Source organism: Tupaia chinensis, unplaced genomic scaffold (assembly GCF_000334495.1).
Source record: "Tupaia chinensis unplaced genomic scaffold, TupChi_1.0 Scaffold141530_1, whole genome shotgun sequence".
NCBI lineage: Eukaryota > Metazoa > Chordata > Mammalia > Scandentia > Tupaiidae > Tupaia > Tupaia belangeri.
The window spans coordinates 1,393,861-1,416,491 of record NW_006201391.1 but is presented as its reverse complement, the minus strand read 5'-3'; the positions used below and the strand labels follow the sequence as shown (position 1 = coordinate 1,416,491).

Sequence of the window (22,631 nt, the reverse complement as noted above, 5' to 3'; positions counted from 1 at the left end):
ACAACTCAACTACATCAAGAAAACATAATGGAGGGAACCAGCAGTTAGCGTAATGGCTATGTCGCTGGACTCCCACATAGTTGACCGCGGTTCGCGTCCCGGACGCGGTGGCTTAAAACTCACGCCGGGCGCGTGTGCGTGCGTGCCCAAGATCCCGAGAGGAGAATGGAGGAGAAGGGACTGCGGCGTGACCATCCCCTCTGGGGGGTGATTTCTCGCTGTCTCTATCTTTCTGGTGAGCACACACACCCAATAGCAAAAACATCTCCAAAAAAAAAAAAAATTCATACATGTATGTGTTCATGCATGCCCAAAATCAGGAGAGGAGAATGGAGCAGAAGGGACTGCAGCACGGCTATCCACTCGAGGGGTCATTTCTGTCTCTCTGCCTCTCTGCCTCTCTGGTGAGTCATGTGCCCTACAGCAAAAATCTCTCCTCCCCCCCATCAAATAAAGAGGAGTCAAAATGTGTCTTCAGAAAATTGAAAAAGGAAATTTAACATACTAAAATGTATGGGATGCAGCCAAAGCAGTTTTATGAGGAGAGTTTATGGCAATAAAGCCTACATTAAGAAAAAAGAAAGATCACAAGTAAACAACCTAATTTTACACCTTAAAAATACAAGGAAAGGGACCAGCATGTGGCATGGTGGTTAAGGTGTTAGACTCTCACATGACCAACAGTGGTTCAAGTCCCACACCTGGTGGCTTGCTTTCTCACTTTCTCTCTCTCTCTCTGGTGAGCACATGTGCCCTATAGAAAAATTTAAAATAATAATAATAAATAAAATTAAATAAATAATTCTAATATACGTGTGTGTGTGTAGAAAGAAACAAATCAAAAAAACTAAGTCCAAAATTAGCAAAGGGAACGAAAAATAAAGAGCAAAAATAGCCTAGAAAGACAACTGAAAAGATCAACAAAGCTAAAAGTTTTTTTAAATAAGCAAAAGTGACAAACTAGATTAACAAAGAAAAATGAATTCAAATAAATAAAATTAGAAATAAAAAAGGAGTTCCAAATACAAAAGATTGTTAAAGATTATTATGAAAAATTATATGCCAAATTGGATTAACGTAAAGAAACTTCAAAAAATCCCAAGAAACATAAAACCTACCAAGACTGAATCAGGAAAAAATATTCAGAGATAAACACATCAACGTGAGTAAGGAGATTGGACACAGTAATCAAAACCATCTCAGTAAAGAAAAGCTTAGGACCAAATGGAGAATTCTACTGAACATTTAAAGAAGAGCTAATACCTACTCTTCTCAAACTCTTACAATAACTAAAAAGAGACTGTTTCCAAACTCAATTTAGAGGTCTCCGCTACTCCAGTAACCGAAGCCAGATAAGGACACTATGAGAAAAGAAAACTATAGGCCAACATCCCTGATGAACATAAACGCAAAAATCCTCAACAAACCACCAGGAAACTTAGTTAAACAAAACCTTAAAAAGATCATGCACTAATATATAGTGGTATATATCCTGGAATGTATGAATGGTACAAAGTATATAAATCAATAAACATGATTAACAAAAAAAGAGTAAGAATTACATAATCTTTTGAAAAGATGCAGAAAAAGGATTAAACAAAATTAAATTTCCTTTCATGCTTAAAAAAAAAAAAAAGAAAACTTTAATGAATTAGGTATAGAGGGACCAGCAGTTAGCATAATAGCTATGTCGCTGGACTCCCATGTAGTCAACCACAGTTTGAGTCCCGGACCCAGTGGCTTAAACTCATGCTGTGCGCATGTGCGTGCATGTCTAAGATCCCGAGAGGAGAATGGAGGAGAAGGGATTGCGGCGTGGCCATCTTCCCTGGGGGGTGATTTCTTGCTTTCTATCTCTCTGTCTTTCTGGCGAGCTCACATGCCCTATAGCAAAAACATCTCCGAAAAAAAAAAGAATTAGGTATAGAAAGAATGCACCTTGGGGCCAGCAGATGGTGTAGCAGTTACATCGCTGGGCTCCCACATGGCCAACTGCAGTTCAAGTACTAGATCTGGTGCCTTGAAACTCACACCAGGCATATGTGTGTGCCCAAGATCCTGGGGGAAGAATGGAGGAGAGTGGCATGGTCACCCCCCCTGGGAATTTCTCATTTTCCCTCTGTCTGTCTGTCTGTCCCTCTCTCTCTCTCTGGCGAGCCCATGTGTCCTAGGGCAAAAACTTCTTTAAAGAAAGAAAAGAAAAAAGAATGTACCTCAAAGCAATGAAGCCCACATATGATCAGCCCACAGATGGCACCATGAACAGTAATGAAAAGCTGAAAGCCTGCCCTCAAACATCGGAAACAAGATAAAGGTGCTCACTCTCACCACTTCTATTCAATATCGTACAAGAAATCTTGTGCCCAAGTAGACAACTACAAATAAACAAAAGGACACAACTCAGAAGAGAAGAAGTTACATTGCCTATTTCCAGATGACATGGTCCTACATATAAGAAAACTCTAAAGACTCTACAAACAAACTGTTAGAACTAATCTGCAAGAAAGCTGCAAAATACAAAATCAATATACAAGAAAATCAATTGCATGTCTGTACACTACCGACGAACTATGTGAACAGGACACTGGTAGGGGCCAGCATGCGGCGCGGTGGTGGAGGTGCTGGCCTCCCACGTGGCTGACCACGGTCCTGTGGCTGACTGCGAACCTGGCGGCTGGTCACACTGTGCACCATGTGCGTGTGGACCTAGAATCCCCAGAGGGGAACAGAGAAGGGACTGCGGCTTGGCCATCCCTCCCTCCAGGCTGATTTCTCACTTTCCTTCTCACTGTCCCTCTCTGGTGAGTGCATGGGCCCTATGGCAAAAACCTTAAAAAGAGAGAGAAAGAGAGAGAGAGAGAGAGAGAGAAATGAACAAAACAATGCTATGTACAATAGTGCCAAAAAAGAAGAAATACTTATAAATAAATTTAACCTACAAAGTAAGGAGTCTATGCACTAAAAACAAAAAGATACAAATGGAAAGAACCTATATTCATAGAGTTGAAAGAATTACTATTGTTAAAATAGCTATACTACCGGGAATCAGCAGTTAGTGTAATGGCTATGTCACTGGACTCTCACGTAGTCAACCGCAGTTCGAGTCCCAGACCCAGTGGCTTAAAACTCATGCCGGACGAGTGTGCGTGCGTGCCCAAGATCCCGAAAGGAGAATGGAAGAGAAGGGATTGCGGCGTGGCCATCCCCTCTGGGGGGTGATTTCTCGCTTTCTGTCTCTATGTCTCTCTCTGTCTGGCGAGTGCACGCACCCTATAGCGAAAAACCTCTCCCCCCCCAAAAAAAAAATAGCTATACTACCCAAAGTGATCTACAGATTGAATGCAATCAATCCCTGTCAAAATATCAATGGCATTTTTCACAGAAATAGGAAAAAAAAAAAAAAAAACCCTTAAAGTTCGTAAGAAACCATACGAGGTCCTGAATATTCAAAGCAATCTCGAGTAAGAACAAAGCGGGAGGCACACACTTTCTGACTTTCAACTACATTACAAATCAAACACTATGGTACAGCATGAAGACAGGCACGTACGCCAGTGAGCAAACCCGAAGCCCAGGAACAAACCCCTGCGCTTACAGCCAGCTGACCTTCGACAGAAACGCCAGGTACGAGAGCACAGGATGTGGAGAGGACAGGCTCCCCCCAGTGCGGGAAAAGCCTACTGCATACCCACCTTCGGAGGAATGGAAACGAATCCTTGTACAATCTACAAAAACCTACTCAACCCCACAGCACAGTGGGTAAGTGCAGCGTGTAGGGGGCTGAATCCCGCAAGGCCCACCAGGCCCAGCACAGTTCAAATCCTGGGCCCAGAAGCTTGACAAGCACGTCAGGCACATGTGCATGCATACCAAAATCCTGATGGGATGGAGAAACGGAGGGAAGAAGTCGAGTGGGACCACGTCCCATGGTCGGGGCGATTTCCCTCCCTCTGTACCTCTGTCTGTGGCGAGGACACATGCCCTCTGACAACTAAAATATAAACTCAAGGGCCTGGCAGGTGGCAAGGTGTTTAAGGCACTGGACTCTCACATGGCTGACAGCGGTTCAAGTCCTAGACCTGATGACTTGATCTCTCACTTTGTCTGTCTGTCTGTCTGGCCAAATTAAAATAATAATAATGATGATGATGATGATGATTAAATGAAATAAATAATTCTTAAAAACAAAATAGTCTACTTGGCAATTAAATAAATATATAAAATAAGCTCAAAATGTCCTAAGACTTAAACATACTCTTCAAACTGTAAAACTGCTAGAAGAAAATATGGGTGGAGGCCTTACTAACATTTGTCTGGGCAATGTTTATTTTCTAAAAATGTGACCCCTGGGGCTGGTAGATGTCATGGTGGTGAAGGGCGCTGGACTCCCACTTGGTCAACCATGGTTCGAGTCCCAGATATGGCTGGTTGGTTTTTCCCCTTCCCCCCCTCTCCGGCTGCTTGCTTTCTCACTTTCCCCCTCTCTCTGTCTCTCACTCTGTCCCTCTCTGGTCAAATATAAATAAATAAATGGATAGATAGACAGATAAATGAATAAAGTTGAATAAAATAATTCCTTTTTATATCCTAGGAACATAATGTACAGCACAGTGACTGTAATTAATAATACCATATTATATACTTAAATTTACCAAGAGAGTAGATCTTGAGTGTTCTAACACACACCAAAATAAAACGGCAACTATGGGGTGACGGATGTGTTAATTAGCTTGATAGTGGTAACCCCTCACAAAGTACATGTATATGAAATCCTCACTCTGTACACCTTAAATATGCACAGTTTGGCATTTAAGCTAGGGAAATTTCTGAAGATGAAATAGCGAGTAAATGACATAGCATGATAGGAAAAATCGTTCTCAGATACAAATGCACACCAATAAGCTATTAGAGAGTCACAGTTCTCATCTCCACTATTTTCCATCTTGAAATCTACAGAGGATTCAGACACATGCAATATATAAGATCAGTTAACACTGGAAGATATAAAACACAGAAGTAATGTTTACATTTGATTCTCCTCACTCTATAATTTTGGGTGCTACTATATCTCATTTAATAACCTGATATCAGTCATAGGAAGTCATGAGAAAATCAGATTGGGACTTTTCTGGTAGAAAAGACAAATGGAGAACGATTCTGTTCTAATGAGTGAAACTGGTCTTTCTCAAAACTAAGCTCTTCGTAACATTTGTTTTCTAGAGTCAAAGATTATATTTTCTACTTGAGGAGAGTAAGATCTCAAATGCTGCACGAATTCCCCTCGTCGTGCATCTGTGAATTATGCCGGTGGAGCTGGCAGCCACGAATGCCCGCGGCAGCAGCCTGGTATCTGAGGCACTACGACACACGGAGCAAGGAGCCCAGCTGAAACCACGTCCCCACTGTTTGGCCAGAAGGCAGATTTCATAGGCTAAACTTCTGATCCATCCAAAGCCAGTTTCATTCTTCAGTGCTTTTTATAACAATTATATCTGAGAGTAAGTGATTTTTTTGTACCCTAACTTTACCTCCAGGTCACAGAACTAGGTCACTGTGTTTCTGTAATAGTTGCATTGCAAACAAAAATTAAAGAAATTCATTGATTCCCAACCACCACCCAAAGTGTGTGTGTGTGTGTGTGTGTGTGTGTGTGTGTTTAAAATAATGATGACAAAAAAGTTTCTTTTGATCTTCAAGATATAGGGCACACAAATTTAATGACTACCTCCATTAACTTTAAAAAGACATGATAAGGGGCTGGCAGGCGGCACGGTGGTTAAAGGCACTGGATTCCCACATGGCTGACCATGGTTTGAGTCCCAGACCTGGCAGCTTGCTTTCTCACTTTCTCTTTCTCTCTCTCTGGTCAAATTTAATAATAATAATGGCAAATGTAATTAAATAAATAAATAAATACTTTTTAAAAAGACATGATAAAATAAATGCTAAGTAAAAAATACAGGGCGTGAGTCCAAGTAAATGTGTACATAAAAGTATAATGAAGAGGGACCAGCAGTTGGCGTAATAGCTATGTCACTGGACTCCCATATAGTCGGCCATGGTTCGAGTTCTGGATCTGGTGGCTTAAACTCACACCGAGTGTGTGTACATGCGTGCCCAAGATCCCGAGAGGAGAACGGAGAAAAGATTGCAGCATGGCCATTCTCCTGGAGGGTGATTTCTCGCTCTCTCTCTCTCTCTCTCTCTCTCTCTCTCTGTCTTTCTGGTGAGCGCACGTGCCCTATAGCAAAAACCTCTCCCCCCCCCCAAAAAAAAAAGTATAATGAAGAAAAAAATGTTTAAATAAAAGGAAAAAAAATTTAGGATATTTTTCTTTTTCATTTTATGGCTTTCTACAGTCTCCCAATTTTCTATAATAGACATAAAATATTTTTACATTTTCTTAAAAAATTATGCTTTTAAAACATAAAAATAACTGTATATATTGTAGTAACTGTTCGGGTCTTAACCCAAACCAGACTTAAAGTATGGTGCATTTGGAATTCTATTAATTTTTTATCTTTTCTAATCCACTTTGTTTTCATAATTTCAATCTCCTTTATTTTAGTTTTATAGTTGTTACTTTCACATTTTACACTATAGATCAAAAAAGAAAGTAAAATTATTTTATGTACGTCAGGTAACCAAGAAAAGTACAGAAAACTGTGAAAGACTAGATCTCTCTCGGAGGCAGCAGGTGGCATGGTGGTTAAGGTTCTGGACTCCTATGTGCTGACCGCGGTGTGAGTCCTGGACCTCGCGGCTTTCTTTCTGTCTGTGTGTATGTCTCTCTCTCTCTTGTGTACACACATGCCTTGTAGCAAATTTTAAAATAATAATGAGAAATAAAATTAAAAATAAATAAATAAGTCTCTCTTTCTACACTACATGGGAGTCCAGCAACATAGCCATTGTGCTAACTGCTGGTCCCATCCCAGAAAAACAGTATTAAAAGATTATTAGCGAGGCAAGAAAATAGATGTCTGTTTTGTATCAATTCTAGTTAGCTTGTAAGTTTAGGACGATATATGCATTCACACTCGTCTGTACACATGCTTGCGTACAAATGTGTACACACACGTAGTAGGACAGAGACAATAGCGAAAACCTCTCCAGAAAAACCCAAAAAAACTTTCTGAGAAGGGATACAAAATAGAATATAAACAAAATAAATGTGAAAAGTAAGAGTCAGGGGCACTTCCTGAATGTATATTTAGGATCAAATTTTTTTTTCTTTTTTTTTTTTGGAGAGATTTTTTCTTATTGGGCACGTGCGCTTGCCAGAAAGACAGAGAGAGACAGAGAGACAGAAAGCGAGAAATCACCCCCTGGGAGAATGGCCACGCCGCAATCCCTTCTCCTCCATTCTCCTCTCGGGATCTTGGGCACGCACGCACACGCGCCCGGTGTAAGTTTAAGACACTGGGTCTGGGACTCAAACCGCGGTCAGCTACATGGGAGTCCAGTGACATAGCCATTACACTAACTGCTAGTCCCAGGATCAAATATTCTAAAAACAGAATTTGTGAAATCAGGAATTTCCTTTGCTTTTCTTATAAATGATCAATATGTAACTTGATTTAAATATAAATTCACAAGAAAACCCAAATATGTTAGTAAAGCTATACTGTAAGACCTTGCCAAAAACAAAAAAAAAAAAAAAAAACAAAAGAATGTAATGGCTTCGAACATAGATTTTTTTAAAACTATGTACTAAGTACAGTCTGTACTATGTACAGAGTGCTGTTCAAAGTAAACTTCCTTTTTTTATTGTTCCTTCAAGCAGAAAAAGGAAAAAATTAGAGAAATTCATAAATTAATGAGAAGAGGTATGAGATCAATTCATTAATTAATGCTATAATATAAAATTAAATTCATATTTGGTAGGTTCCCGACTATTGTTTTTTTAAAAGCATTATTTTATTTAATTTTGTTTACTTATTTTAATTTGATCAGAGACGGACAGAGCGAGAGAGGAAGAGAGGGAGAGAAGGAGAGAGAGAGAGAGGGAAAGTGAGAAAGCAAGCACCAGGTCTGGGACTCGAACTGTGGCTGGCCATGTGGGAGTCCAGTGCCCTTAACCACCACACCACCTACTGGCCCAGCCAAATATTGTTTTTGTTAAAAGAATGATTTATTTTGGGACTAGCAGGTGACACATAGTGGTTAAGGAACTGGATTCCCACATGGTTGACTGCAGCTCAAGTTCCTGACCTGGCAGCTTGAAACTCACACCAGGCGCACGTGTGTGCATGCCTGTGCAAACGAGAAGAGAATGGAGAAGGGATGGTGGCATGGTCAACCCCCCATGGGGGCAGGTGATTTCTCGCTTTCCGTCTCTCGGCCTCTCTAGGAGCACATGCATCCTATAGCAAAAATCCCTTCAAAAAATAAAAAGGAATTATTTTAATTTTATTTACTTATTTTTTAATTTTTAGGGTACCTGCACTCACCAGGGTTGGGGGGAGGGAGCGAGAAAGCAAGCTGCCAGGTCCAGGACTTGAATCACTGGACTCATGTGATAGTCCCACTAGTGCCACCTGCTGGTCCCAGTTCTCAACTACTGTAATAAACAAGGAGATGAGGAATAATCGATTTAAATCTGCAATATCAGACATGAGCATATAAAACTGAAAGGAGACATAAACAGATGGAAAAGGAAACTATCGTCCAAGCTGTATTCGTCTGTCGGGGTTTCATGAAATGGGTTCCACCCTCTCGCAACGGCTTCTTCTAACTAGAAGAATGCCCTCCCGGAGCGAAAGTCCCGTCTAGTTCATTTTCATAGTTCCCGATTCCTGGCCGTCGCTGTGGTGTACAGGTGCTTGTTTGTTTAACAAACGCACGAAAAGCAAATTAAGCATATCCTTGCTACAAATCCACCCGAACCACAACTCTGAAGAAAAACACAAGTTTGTTTAAAGCTCGAAAAATATTTACCGCCTTTATATCTTAATCACGTAGCAAAATTAACTGAGAAATAATTTTTCTTGTTTTCTTCAAAACTTACTTCTATTCTAAATATTAAACTATTGACATGTGTCAGACACTGCACTTCTACTAGCAATGTCACTTTGCTGAAAAAAGGAGCCGTATAAGGCTAGTGTGATATTTATCACGCCATCAAAATCCCCACACAAATCCAAAACACAGTGCGCTTTTGTGAATTTTCTTATAATTAACCATCACATTTGACTTGGGTGTTTGTGTTTTCACTGGGAGACAGAGGCTTAAGCAGTTAATGGGAAAATGCAGAGTTAGAAGTGAAAGGATACTGCTAAGGCATGGTGTATGAACACCTATGTTACATAAAAGGCAGGCTGCACGTGAGCACGGTACACGCACAGACACGCGTGCTCTCTCCCACTCTTCCTACTTCCTAGGAACAGCTCCACTCACGTTAAGTTACCACGTAAATTAAGACATAAGATTTTACAATACGGGGCCAGCAGGTGGCATGGTGGTTACGGGCGCTGGACTCCCACATGGCCAACCACGGTTCGAGTCCTAGACCTGGAGGCTTGCTTTCTCACCTTCTCTCTTTCTCTCTCTGTCCCTCCTTGGTCAAATTAAAATAAACAAAATTAAATAAAATAATTTAAAAAAAAAGATTTTACAATACTACATAAATACCTAATTTTGGCTTAACAAATTTCATATGGGACCATAAGATGGTGTAATGGTTACTTCGCTGGACTCCCACGTAGCTGACAGTGGCTCAAGTCACAGACATGGTAACATAAAACTCATGCCAGGCACAAAATCCCCAGAGTAGAATGGAGGAGAAGGGACTGTAGTGTGGCCATCCCCCTGCGGGGTGATTTCTCGCTTTCTGTCTCTCTGTGTCTGGTGAGCATACATGCAAAAATCTCTCTAAAAAAGTGAAAGAAAAAAGATATCCATAAAGAATGCAAAATTATTCGTAATGTGAGGTTTTACATAATAAAACATTTTCTAAAATAATTATTTTATTATTTTTTAATTTGCTATAGGGCATGTGTGCTCACCAGAGATAGATAGAGAAGTGAAAAGGCAAGCTGCCAGGTCCAGAACTGGAACCATGGTCAGCCATGTGAGAGTCCAGCACCTTAACCACCATGCACCTGCTGGGTGATACTAAAACATTTTATATTATCAATTCAACTTTCTTTCTTTCTTTCTTTATTTATTTATTTGTTTTGAGAAAGAGATAGTGCACTGGGAAAGGACAGGCAGAGAGGAAAACAGAGCAAGGCTTTTCCGACAGAGTCCCACCTTTCCACCATCCTGCAGCGAGGACTACGGGCGTGAGCTACCTAGCCAGGCCTGTCCAGTGGGCAGGGACCCGGCTCAGCCCAGACAGACAGCCCCACTCAGCTGCTCGCCCATGCCGCCGACGTAGGTGACGTAGTTTTCATAAGCAAGGCAGCCCCACAGCTGGGCGTCTTGTGCGGAGTTTCCCTTACCCCACGTTCGCTCTCACTGCACACGGACCGGCTGAGGGCGAGGACCGTATTCACAGCTCTCTGCAGATCCGGGGCAAGCCTGTCTTACAGAAGCTCGTCCGTGTTTACTCCAGTGTTCGGACAGAAGCTCTTTGTTAATGTTGCTTCTCGGAATGACTCTCCACTATTTGCACTAATTCAGCAAATATTTTATCAAAGTTTCCATGTGCCAGGTACTATCTTTGGGAATATGACAGCGGACAACACAGAAAAAAGCTCAGCCCTCTGAGTTTACTGCCTATGGAAAGACAGGGAACCTAAGTAAAACACACGGCACGTCAGATGGTGGTAAGTCCAGTGGAAAAACCAAAGAGGAAGGAGACGGAGGGTGTGGGGATGGGGTGGGACAGCAATTTTAAACCAAGGCCTCCGGGAAGGCCGTGCCATAAAGCTGTGCTTTAAGCAAAGAGCTGAGGGGACCGCCATGCATGGGAGTAAGGCAGCTGGATGCCACGGTGTGGTGGTTCAAGTGCTGGACCCAGCAGCTTGGAAAAGATGCCATGCACGTTGCCTGTGTGCCCAAAATCCCAAGAGGAGAATGGAGAAGTGATTGCATTGTGGCCATCCCCCCGGGGGATGATTTCTCACTTCTCTCTTCTCATCTCATCTACTCTTGTCCCAGCTGGTCCTGTCCCATCTTGTCTCATCCTGTCTCTTCTCTGCTTTCTCTGTCTCGCTCCCTTTTTCTCTCCAGCAAGCACATATGCTATATGGCAAATTGAAAAGGAAAAAGACCCGAGGAAAGTGAGGGAGCAGGACACATCATGTACATAGCAGAGTAAGAGCAAGTTTAGAAACAGCACACGTGAAGACCCCGAGGTAAGGGGGGCCGGTGCGTGTGAGGCACAGGCGATGCCCTGGACACCGAGAGGCAGCACGGGGGATGCTCAGACAGGTACCGACAGCCCGAGCCTCTGGCCGGCTCAGCAGACGGTCTTCGTAAAGGGTCAGAACCTGGCAGCTTGCTTTCTCATCTTCCCTTTCTCTCTGTGGTTCTCTGGTCAAATTAAAGAGTAAGAAGTTAAATGAAATAATTATTTTTAGAATAATAAGTAAATCAAATCAAATAATCTTTTTTTTTTTTTTTTTTTAAGAAAGCACATCTACTGGGGTCAGCAGGTGATGTAGTAGTTAAAATGCTGGGCTCCCACATGGCTGATATCAGTTCTAGTCCTAGACCCAGGGGCTTGAAAATCACTCCAGGCACATGTGCAAGAGTGCTGAAAATCCCAAAAGGAGAAAGAGGAGAAGGAAATGCAGCGTGCTCTCCCCCCCCCCCGCCGCCCCCCAGGAGAACGTATATGGCCTATGGCAAAACAAACAAACAAACACTAACTAACTAACTAACTAAATAAATAAAGCAGACCTATTGGTTGTTGGAAAAGTCATGACGTGTTTTTTTCTATGTTTTCCTATGCAAAATGCATCATGACTTTTCTGACAAGCTAATATTAAGTAGATAATGGCAACAGTTTTCTTCTGGCTTTTTTTTTTTCCTGGTGCAAATAAATGCTACAGATAAAACAATAAAAAGCAAAAACAAAAACCTCATAAATGGTTTACTCCATAAATTTTGGTTGAAATACAAGAAAATCATTAAATTAATTGGGTAGAAGACTGTTAATCATACTAATCGCTACGCTGCCCCAGTGAGGTGGAGAGGGAGGACAGAGTTAGCGTTTCTGTTTTCATGGGTGAGGAACAGACCTGGAGGGAGAGAGGAAGGAAAGCAGGGACAGGAAGAGAGGGGCCCTAACTTACAGGGCAATGCACATCCATCACACACACACTTACATTCCAACAACAGGGTTCCGCTTTAATGGGAAACAAGATTTAATTTACAAAAATTTAGTGTGCACACAATTGAATTATAAAAGTTCAGTTTATATTCCCCTGGTTTTGCTTTTGTTGGCTTCATACTGACCACATAATAAAATCCAAATTCCCCTAATTAGCACAAAGGGCCCTAAAAATCATCTATACTTCTACTGCTCACTCATGTAGGGAGTTTTTTTTTTCTTTAATTTCCTTTTCAGATATCTTGATGTCTTTACCCTTTTTCTTTATAACAGTCTGTCAAGGTACTCCCTAACAGGATCACCTGCTTCAGCCCATGAGCTGAAGTGTCTTTACTGGAATTAAAGGACGATATACAGTTACTGTAAGGGAAGTGTATTCTAGACCCTCATCGAGAAGTTATACATATACAGATATTAAACCTAGAGTTTACAAACCAAATGCAAGAGAACTCAAAACACGACCAAAATCAAAGTACCAGTGTTAATTTAATATGCAGTTGGTGGCATGGTAAAGGGCGCTGGACTCCCGCGGTCAGTCCTGGACCTGGCGGCTTACTTTCTCTCTCTCTCTCTCTCTCGCTCTTGCTCTGTCCATCTTTGGTCAAAGGGGGGCAGGGGGGGAGATGGAGAAGGAGAGGGACAGGAACAGAGAGAGAGAGAGAAAGAAAGAGAGAGAAAGATGGAAGGAGGGGAGAAAGAAGGAAAAATAATTTTTAAAAAATATGCAATTAAATCATACTCACGGTATTCTCATGATATTAATTATTATATCCAAGATTTTTGGAGTTTAAAGAAGATGCGATGGCCCAGAAATTTTTTTGTCAAATTGCTAAAATTGAGTTTTGCTTCATCATTATAACAGTATTTCTACTCTGTCTGGTGTAAAACAATATTATTGGGCCTAGCACTGTTCTTTTCGAACCCAGGACAAGTATAGAAGTAATATTTAAAGATAATGTGATTATAACCAAAAGTATGGATGAAACTAAATATGCTATTCAGTTTTAAGATAGCCTGATAATCTGGAATATATATATATAATTTTTATTGTCACTGAAATGAAAATACAAAATCATAAAATTTTTGTGTTAAACTTGTAAATCTCAGACTATGTTCTAGAGTCTTCACAGATATAAGGATTCTACAGGAATACAACCGTAGACAGCTTAAAAGCAAAAGTTCAAAAGTTTACAGAGCTCTGAATTAAATACTGACTCACTACTCATTAGCTATGTGACTGTCAGCCTCTCTAAGCTTCAGAGTACTGCTCCTTTTACTCTCTCTCAATAATTATTTATTTAACTTTGTTATCATTATTATTATTATTATTTTAATTTGACCAGAGAGAGAAACAGAGTCAGGGGAAAGAGGGAAAGTAAGCCAGCAGGTCCAGGACTTGAACCACAGTCGGCCATGTGGGAGTCCAGTGTCTTAACCACCACGCCACCTGCTGGCCCCACTTCTTCTCATCTTTTAAATGTAGGCTGTGCCAGTAACGCTCATCCCTTACAGAGCCGTGAGGAGTAAATACGAAAATGTACGTGGGGCCCACTGCAGGGGTGCAGTGGTAACAGATGCTCCACAGTACTGAGGCCACATGGGGAAGTCCTGGGGTCATACGCCCAGGAGTATGAGAACCTCACACTCCCCCTCGACCTGTCTCAGTCCCCCAAGTGGCTGGGATTACAGACGTGCACTGCTGCGTCTGGTTTTCAGTGTTCTTATTTTCTCTTTCCCAAAGGGCAGTACGTCCAATCATATCAGTCTCCTGGCACTGTAATATTGATTGATTCCAATTTTTTTCAACTAAACACTTCTGAAAGTGAGCTTAAATTCTAACTAAGGGCAATAGCATTTCTATGTGCTTTGCATTTTCTTTAATTTTAAATTTTAAAATTGTTCATTTAATTTTTTTTTTTGAGATATATTTTTGCTATAGGGTACTTGCACTTGCCAGAGAGACATAAAGCAAGAAATCACCCCCCAGGGGGCATGGCCAGGCCACAATCCCTTCTCCTCCGTTCGCCTCTCGGGATTTGGGGCACACATGCATGCACATGCACACGGTGTGAGTTTTAACTGGCCTGGGCGGGACTCAGACCACGGTCGACTACATGGGAGTCCAGCGACATAGCCATTACATTAACTGCCCCCACTTGAAATGATGACTAGGACAGAATGAGTCTTTAGATCTCCTACAGAATTTCTCTCTTCACTTAGATGGTGAGTGTGAAAACATACTGTACGCTTTAGACAGTGAATAAGTGTAAGACATCGTGGTTGTTGTTTCTCTCACTCATATGATAACCAAAAAAGAAGCTGGAGATTTTAGTCAGGAAGAGTCAGGGAGTCACTTTACATCTAGAAAAACTACCTCGAAGTCAGAAAACTAGACCGAATGGTTGGTTACGGTACAGGTGAGAAGACGGGCCTCACTGAAGGCACTGGCACAGCAGCGTCACTGACAGCGGGGACACGCTGACGGCGCGGCCACACACAGGAGCTGGGGGTCGAGGGGCCTGTGCCTGCCAGGCTTCGGCAGTCTGCTCAGGAAACAGGCAAGCACGCGGTTAAGCGGTACTGTCATGTATCAGACTCTGGGAATTAGCTCCATGAATAAAAACAGCCCTGCTCTCAAATGCACCCACGTGCATCGGGGCAAACACAGTATAAATAAGTCTAGAGGCAGGTGGTGACGGTCAGAAAAGGCTCCCTAGAAAGGACGTGTCAATAGGCAGGGGTGTAGCACGTCAGGGAACACCTCGCAGTTCGGTATGACCAAGCTTCAAGTCAGAGGAGCAGAGCAGAGGGAAAGGAAACTGACAGTGAGCAAAGGCAGTAAGCACATGGAGAGGGAGGGTGACTGCTCGGCTTCCCCAACCTGGGAAACAAACCGAAGGGGATCATGATTGGGTCGGGAGTGGGGGACAGATTAGGCAGCTTTTCTTATTTTAAGATTTATGTAATTTTATTTATTCGTTCATTTTTTAATTTGACTAGAAACAGACACAGAGTGAGGGAAAGTGAGAAAGTAAGCCACGGGATCCAGGGCTCCAAGCGTGGCCAGCCCCGTGGAGTGCCCGGCTCCTGAACCACCGACCGGCCCCAGGTTAGGCAGCTTTTATGGCAGCACAGGGCGGGGGTCCGTCTGCTGTAAAGCCGCATCAATAAACAGAACTAACCGTGAGAGTAACCACGCTCAGATGGCTTACATGTGACCAGCCTCAGGAAACCAGGTAAAGACAGCCTGGCAGTGTGGCTTGGATAATGGTTGTCCCCGAAAGTGTCCTGTTTTGGAATCTGGTCTTCAGTGGGCAGTGACTGTAAGGTCCGGGGGACGGGGACAGAAACATGGCAGAAGTCTCCCACTGGCAGGAACGTTCCTGTTTTCGGCGTCTGGCCCAGCATCACCAACGGACTTCCCTCCCCTCAGCACTGGGCGCTCCTACCACAGCTGAGCAGGCACAGAGACCTTCATCGGCCAGGCGAGGACCTGTGGCCACCACCTATGGACCACGGCCCTTTAAGAACAAGCAGCACCCACCCTGGGCGTGACTCCCTCAGCCTCCGACAGCCGGGCCAAGGGACCTCACCGAGAGCACAGAATAAATTGCGCTGGTTTTATTAAACCCCAAAGCCTGACTCTGGTATTTTCGCCTTTGCCGCCTCTGACTTCGCCACCGCTCCCAAATCAAACCTAACACTGCAGATCTTTCCTTGAGTGAGGCCAGAGAAGCTGATGAATAAACCAGACAGCACACGTAAATAAGCAAGCCAGTGAGTATTAAAGGAACGGCTCACAAAATAGGCTGCATGTGGGGAAAGACCAGCGGTTCTCACCTAAGAATTGGGGCAAAAGAACATAGGCTACATAAAAATCCCCAACTTGGCTACATGGCAGCACAAACGTTTGATTGTGTGAATTCCGCACGCATTGACCATCACACAAAACGATGCCTACCAACAGCTCCTTTGAAAAGAAAGCCATCCAGAGACTGCTTTAAAGACAGTTTAATGCCAACTGCAGGCTCACGGTGTTATTCAGTTATCGTTTCTCACACAAAACAGCCCCAGTATTCAATAATCAAAAGAAGACACAACTGCAACACCAGCTCCCAGACGGTGTCGAGTAAGAGGCCGAGAATGAATGGCGCAGTTCCCACTCCCAGACCACAGGCTGCGCTACTGTGCATGCGACACGTAACAGAAGCACAGTCATTCCAGGTCCCCACCGCACTCCAAGGACCTAAAACTCCTACTGCAAGAGGTATAAAACATACTGCTTCTGGACTTAAAAAGACATGGCAGAGTTAAAAAAATAGAGGAAAGCTAAGGTATGAGTTACACTGAATTTGTACCCTAGATGTTGCCCCTTAGTAGTGTCGAAGGAAATAACCAACTCTGTAAAAATAATAACTAACGTGGTTTATTTTTCTCTCTCTCTCTTTTTTTTTTTTTTTTGGAGGGGTTTTTTCTATTGTGCGCTCACCAGAAAGACAGAGAGAGACAGAGAGACAGGAAGCGAGAAATCACCCCCGGGGGGGATGGCCATGCCACAATCCCTTCTCCTCCATTCTCCTCTCGGGATCCTGGGCACACACACACATGCACCCGGCGTGAGTTTAAGCCACCGGGTCCGGGACGCAAACCGTGGTCGACTACGTGGGAGTCCAGCAACATAGTCATTACGCTAACTGCTGGTCCCTAATGTGGTTTATTTCTAAGCAGAATATGAGTAACCTAGGCCCAGAGAGGAGGCACACATGCCTTTCTCGGGGTGATCAGGTACAGGGGTCCCTTCTGTCCGCAGAAGTTAGGGCTCTCTGACCTTGGACTTGATCTGTGAAACTGGAAGATGTCATCCACTACAAGCAGCTGTTCATGACTTTAAGTGAGACAAAGAATGCTAACAGTTTAACAGTGTGGAGCGCTAACCAGAGATGAGACGCATGCTTCAGTGTTTTCCCTGAGATGTGGGGAGAGCTGTACTAGACACTAGTCCGTCAAAGAAGATACAGTATCCCCAATGCGGATTTATATTTTGAATAGTGACAAACAAAATTTTAGTTAAGTATGTGCCTATTTTTATTTTTTTATATTTTTGCCATATGGCACATGAGCTCATGAGAGACACAGGGGGAAAGTGAGGAATCATCCCCCAAGGGGATGTCCACACCACAGTCCCTTTTCCTCCATTCTCCTCTCTGGATTTTGGGTATGCAAGCACACAGGTGGGCATGAGTTTCACGCTGCCAGGTCTGGGTCTTGAACCATAGTCAGCCATGTGGAAGTCCAGTGCTTTTACCACCATGCCACCCGCTGTCCTCTGTCCCAATTTTTATAAGACACACTTATCTAAAGTTCAAATGTAACTAGGCATCCCATATTTTTATTTGCTAAATTCGATGACCCCACAAACACATTTTTCACTAACTATAAAATTTATCTTTCCTTCTTTCTCTATTCAATTATGTTTGGGAGAGTCAGAGAAAAGGAACAGACTGGAAATAAGGAGGAAGATTTAACTTATATAGCAAGTTTTGCAAACTGTTAAATCAAAAGAATACGAAGGTTTAGCATTGGAAAAGAACTGCAAGTGCAGTCCCTCTGAAACAAAAGCAAGGTAGAGGAGTGATACTCAAATTTTGAGACTGGGAGGACACCCGTGAAACTCCAGTACTATGTGAAGTAGGCAAGATTATCAGCTGAAAAGGAAGAAGGCTATGTGAATCTGACTGAGGAATCCTCCTTATGAATTAGATTAAGCAATTCATCAAAAAAGGGTTCCTATGTATTTTGAACATGTGTACACTGTACAACATCAGCTTATTTTTAAATGAGCCAAAGCTAAGGAGATTGTTACAGAAATAATATTTAGTTCCTGCACTAAAATTCTGAGAATTTCACGGAGTGGAAATGGGCAAAGAATCTCTTTCCAGCAGAGCCTCAACTTCGTGTGTCAACATATAATACAAATCTGTGCACCTCAAAAGGTAAAGTGTCTTTATTTAGAAGTATTTTATTTAACTTTATTTATTTATTTATTTATTTGACCAGAGAGGGACAAAGTGAGAGAGAGAGAAAGAGAAGGAAAGTGAGTCAGCAAGCATCCAAGTCCAAGATCTGAACCATGGTCCACCATGTAGGAGTCCAGCATCCTCAACCCCCAAGCCACCTGCTTAAAATATCATTATAGGAAAAAAATATAGAGAGATTAAATATGTCTTTTGTCACTTCCTACACATATACAACTTTATGTTGAGATACCAATTTGTACATTCTATTAACGCTAGTCTGAATCAGTAAGAAAAGCACAGTGCTGGGACCAGCAGTTAGCGTAATGGCTATGTCGCTGGACTCCCACTTAGTCGACCGCGGTTCGCGTCCCGGACCCGGTGGCTTAAAACTCACGCCGGGCGTGTGTGCGTGCGTGCCTAAGATCCCGAGAGGAGAATGGAGGAGAAGGGATAGTGGCGTGGCCATCCTCCCTGGGGGGTGATTTCTCGCTTTCTGTCTCTCTGTCTCTGTCTGTCTGGTGAGCATACACGCCCTATAGCAAAAATCTCTCCAAAAAAAAAAAAGAAAAGCACAGTGCTTTAAAGAACCCAGAAAGTACACCACCACGCCGCGGCACTCCCTGGCGGAGGCAAAGGAGCCGCCGTGCCGGCTGTTACGGATCACCTGCCCTGGCTCGTGCACTGTTACAGCACCGTTTGTACTAAATCATCCAGTCTTTACACTTTAAACCAGACAGTTATTCTGATTTTACAGAGGAGAAAGGAAACATTTGCCAAAGAAAATCCAAACAATCTGGGGCTCTGCGGCTCCGACTTCAGTTCCGAGGCCACAGGACATTCAGGCAGGACTGAAAGAAGGCCTGGCCTTGAATCCTGGACCATCCCTTGGCTGACAAGGAAAACCGTGTTCCCTAACCTTTGCTCTTCACCAGAAGAACGACCTGCCCACGGAAGCCGTATGCTGGCTGTGACAGGGGAGTAAATACGTGGGATGCCATTTTCTCTGGAAGACACTTGCTAGGTAAAATGCATGTGGTGAGCTCGTTTTCTGACCCCTATCAGAAATCCTCACACTTTAATTTACATTGCCATAGCTCAGTTGTAAATAAACGAGTGAAAATGCAGGGCTTTTTAAAATTATTTTGGGTAGCTTCTCTTACTACTTACTTACTAATGAAAATGGACAAGTGACATGATGAGTCCTACACTTGTATTTTTCACCTAAAAATGTAAACTATCTAGGGCTCTCAGGACACAGTTGCAAAACCAAGTGGAACAAATGATGCCGCTCTGCCAGAGCCCCTCCACGCATAAGAATGGGAGTGCTGGCCGCTCTGCCAGAGTCCCTCTGCACACAGGAGTGGGAGTGCTGGCCGCTCTGCCAGAGCTCCTCTGCACACAGGAATGGCAGTGCTGGCCGCTCTGCCAGAGTCCCTCCGCACACAGGAATGGCGGTGCTGGCCGCTCTGCCAGAGCCTACTCCGCACGCAAGAATGGCGGTGCTGGCCGCTCTGCCAGAGCCCCTCCGCACACAGGAATGGCAGTGCTGGCCGCTTTCTTATCACTAGCTGCACCTGCAGCAGAGTCACAAAATAAAACCAGAACTTAAAGGGTGTGTGTGTATGTGTGTGTGTGTGTGTGTGTGCATGAAGCTTTGTCTAGGTTCTTTTTTTTTTCCTCCCTAAATTGCCAGAAGGAACACACACTAGTCAGGGAGAAACGCAGAGGGTGAGGGAGAGGGAGCAGGAGAGAGCCCCCCCCACGGGGTCCAGTCATGCTACAGGCCCCTCCTCCATTCTCCATACTGGCAGGGTTTGCGGCATGCATGCCCCCCTCTCACTCTGTCCCTCTCTGGCCATCCCCTCTGGGTGTGTGTGTGGGGGGGTGATTTCTCATTCTTCTTCTGTCTCTCTCCAACAGATGCACCACCCTATAGAAAAAAAATCTAAGAAATACAGGGGGGCAGGGCTGGGCAGCAGGTGTTGCAAGCCACCAGGGCCAGGACAGTGGGCCAGCTCCCTTAACCGCCAGGCCCCAAGGCTGGCTCCAAGGTTCATATACGAACACACAGCCTGCGCCAGACCAGCTTCTCGGAACGGCAGTCTCACCCTGCTCAAGAACAGGGTCCCACAGGGTAACTCCAGTTTCAATAAATAAAGAATAAACACACTTTTAAAATATGGAGTGGGTGGCAACTTCCTTTCCATCATTCTTTTTTTTTTTTTTTTTTGAGAGATTTTCACTGTAGGGCGCGTGCGCTCGCCAGACAGACAGAGAGAGACATAGAGACAGAAAGCGAGAAATCACCCCCCAGGGGGATGGTCACGCCGCAATCCCTTCTCCTCCATTCTCCTCTCGGGATCATGGGCACGCACGCACACGCGCCCAGCGTGAGTTTTAAGCCACCGGGTCCGGGACGCGAACCGCGGTCGACTACGTGGGAGTCCAGCGACATAGCCATTACGCTAACTGCTGGTTCCCCCTTTCCATCATTCTTACTGCACTTTACCCAGCTTAGCTGCCAGAACGTCTCTGATGAAATTTTAACTGAACTGAGAGAGTATTTTCTCCTTATTCCCCCAGTGGCTCTTCCCTTCTCCATTCTCTCTCAGGCACAACCTGGTCAGTCTGATTTTTGCTCTCAGACTACCCTCTCTTTTGAAGCACAAAGACTTGAATCCATTCTTCCAGTAAACCAAATACTGACATTTTATATACATGCAACCGAATTTCTAGACAGTTCTTTCCTGGGAAAATCCTACCATTTCAGTTTCCTATTAAAATTCCCAATAATGTTAGTAAACAATGCACATTTGTATTATTTTAGTTTCAGCCCAAGCATACTGACCTTGAGGTGAGACTGAAGGAAACAGCAAATCCAGGAAGGAAATGTGAAAGAGAAAGTTAGAAAGAATTAATGAGGACAACATTCCGAAATTATCCATAGGCACAGACAACACAGCACAGAGTGGAGGAGGGGACAGTGTCACACAGATTCTGCACGGGCACTAACACGAACTTCAGGTGTTCAACACTCACGTGTATCCTATTTGATCACACCACTGCACTTGAATAACAACGTCTAAATGAAAAAGTTTATCCAACATGTACCGTCTCCTAAGGCAAGAGTAAAGGCGATTCTTACACAGTAGGCTAGCCACCCCTTCCTCACTTAGGTAACCGGGACTGGCGTTAAGTGGGTTTATACTTTTGTCAGCTTGGCTTTCTGTACACGCATCTTAGAATCAATTACTCCTTTATCTACCCTTCTTCCTTCAGAGGATTAAAGTGACCCCAAAGCAGAAAACAGCTTCAACTGCTCTGTAGAACATACAACTCTAATTTACCTGGAAAATTTTGAAATACATTTCTACAAGCTAATCATTTTTTTCCTAATCAAAACCAATATTCCCACTCCAAATTTTCCCAAATCCTCAAATGGTGCATCTAAAGGCAGTGACGAGCAAGAAGAGACGGCTCTTCAACAGTGAAGTATCTCCGCGCAGCAGTAGGAGCTGCCGGGCAGGCAGGCTTTGTGCTCACACAGCCAAGCCCGGGCGGTCCGCACTGCTTTTTCATGACAACTGGCAGCTCTCTCTCTAAAAATTAATTGATTTCTCTGAAACTAGTCTTATCCTCCAAATAACTAAGACTTCAAATGGCCAATGCCACCCTGGTCATCTTCCTGATACATGTTTTACTTTAAGAATATAAAACAGAAGAATTTTTCTTAAAAGCAAGCACCAGTTCAATTTGTACTTTAATGTTTTATAAAACTTAGACTTTCCAAGTCTAATTCAGAGCCTTAACATCCAAGTATTTAAAAGTCTTCATGAAAGTGAGAAGAGGTAAGGAGGGGCTAGACGGTGGTGCAGGGGTAAACACTGGGTCACAGAGAAAGCCATGACACACTTTAGCATAGAAAAAGATGACCTTCCTGATGACCGACTAGGACACTGCGAGGTGGGCCCGTGTTCAAAGGCCCAGGATCACACCTGGAATCTCCCAGAGTACTCCCGGCATACGCGTGCCCATGACTGGGGCTGGCTAAGGCAGGGTGGGCTGCAGCGTGGAGGCCCTGTGGGGGTGCTGTCAGTCTGTGTCTCTGTCTCTATCTGTATCTCTGTTGCTATCGCCCTTGCTCAAGGAAGCAGAATAAATAAACATTAAAAATATAAAAAATCAGGACCAGTAGACGGCATAATGGAATGTCACTGGACTACCATGTAGTCGACCGTGGTTTGAGTCCCGGACCTGGTGGCTTAAACTCATGCCAGGCACGTGTGCGTGTGTGCCCAAGATCCCGCGAGGAGAATGGAGAAGGGATTGTG

General features: G+C 43.6%; 1 protein-coding gene across 3 annotated transcripts in view; it reads right to left on the bottom strand.

The window, feature by feature from the left end:
* ERC1 (ELKS/RAB6-interacting/CAST family member 1) overlaps nucleotides 1-22,631 on the bottom strand; it is a 501,445-nt gene that overhangs the window by 300,678 nt on the left and 178,136 nt on the right. The window contains exon 12 of one of the 3 annotated variants that reach the window (XM_027766230.1): nucleotides 21,149-21,160. The exons of the other annotated variants lie outside the window; for them this stretch is intronic. Coding sequence (XP_027622031.1) covers nucleotides 21,149-21,160 — 12 coding nt within the window. The remainder of the gene's footprint in view (nucleotides 1-21,148; nucleotides 21,161-22,631) is intronic. 3 annotated transcript variants of the gene reach the window in all.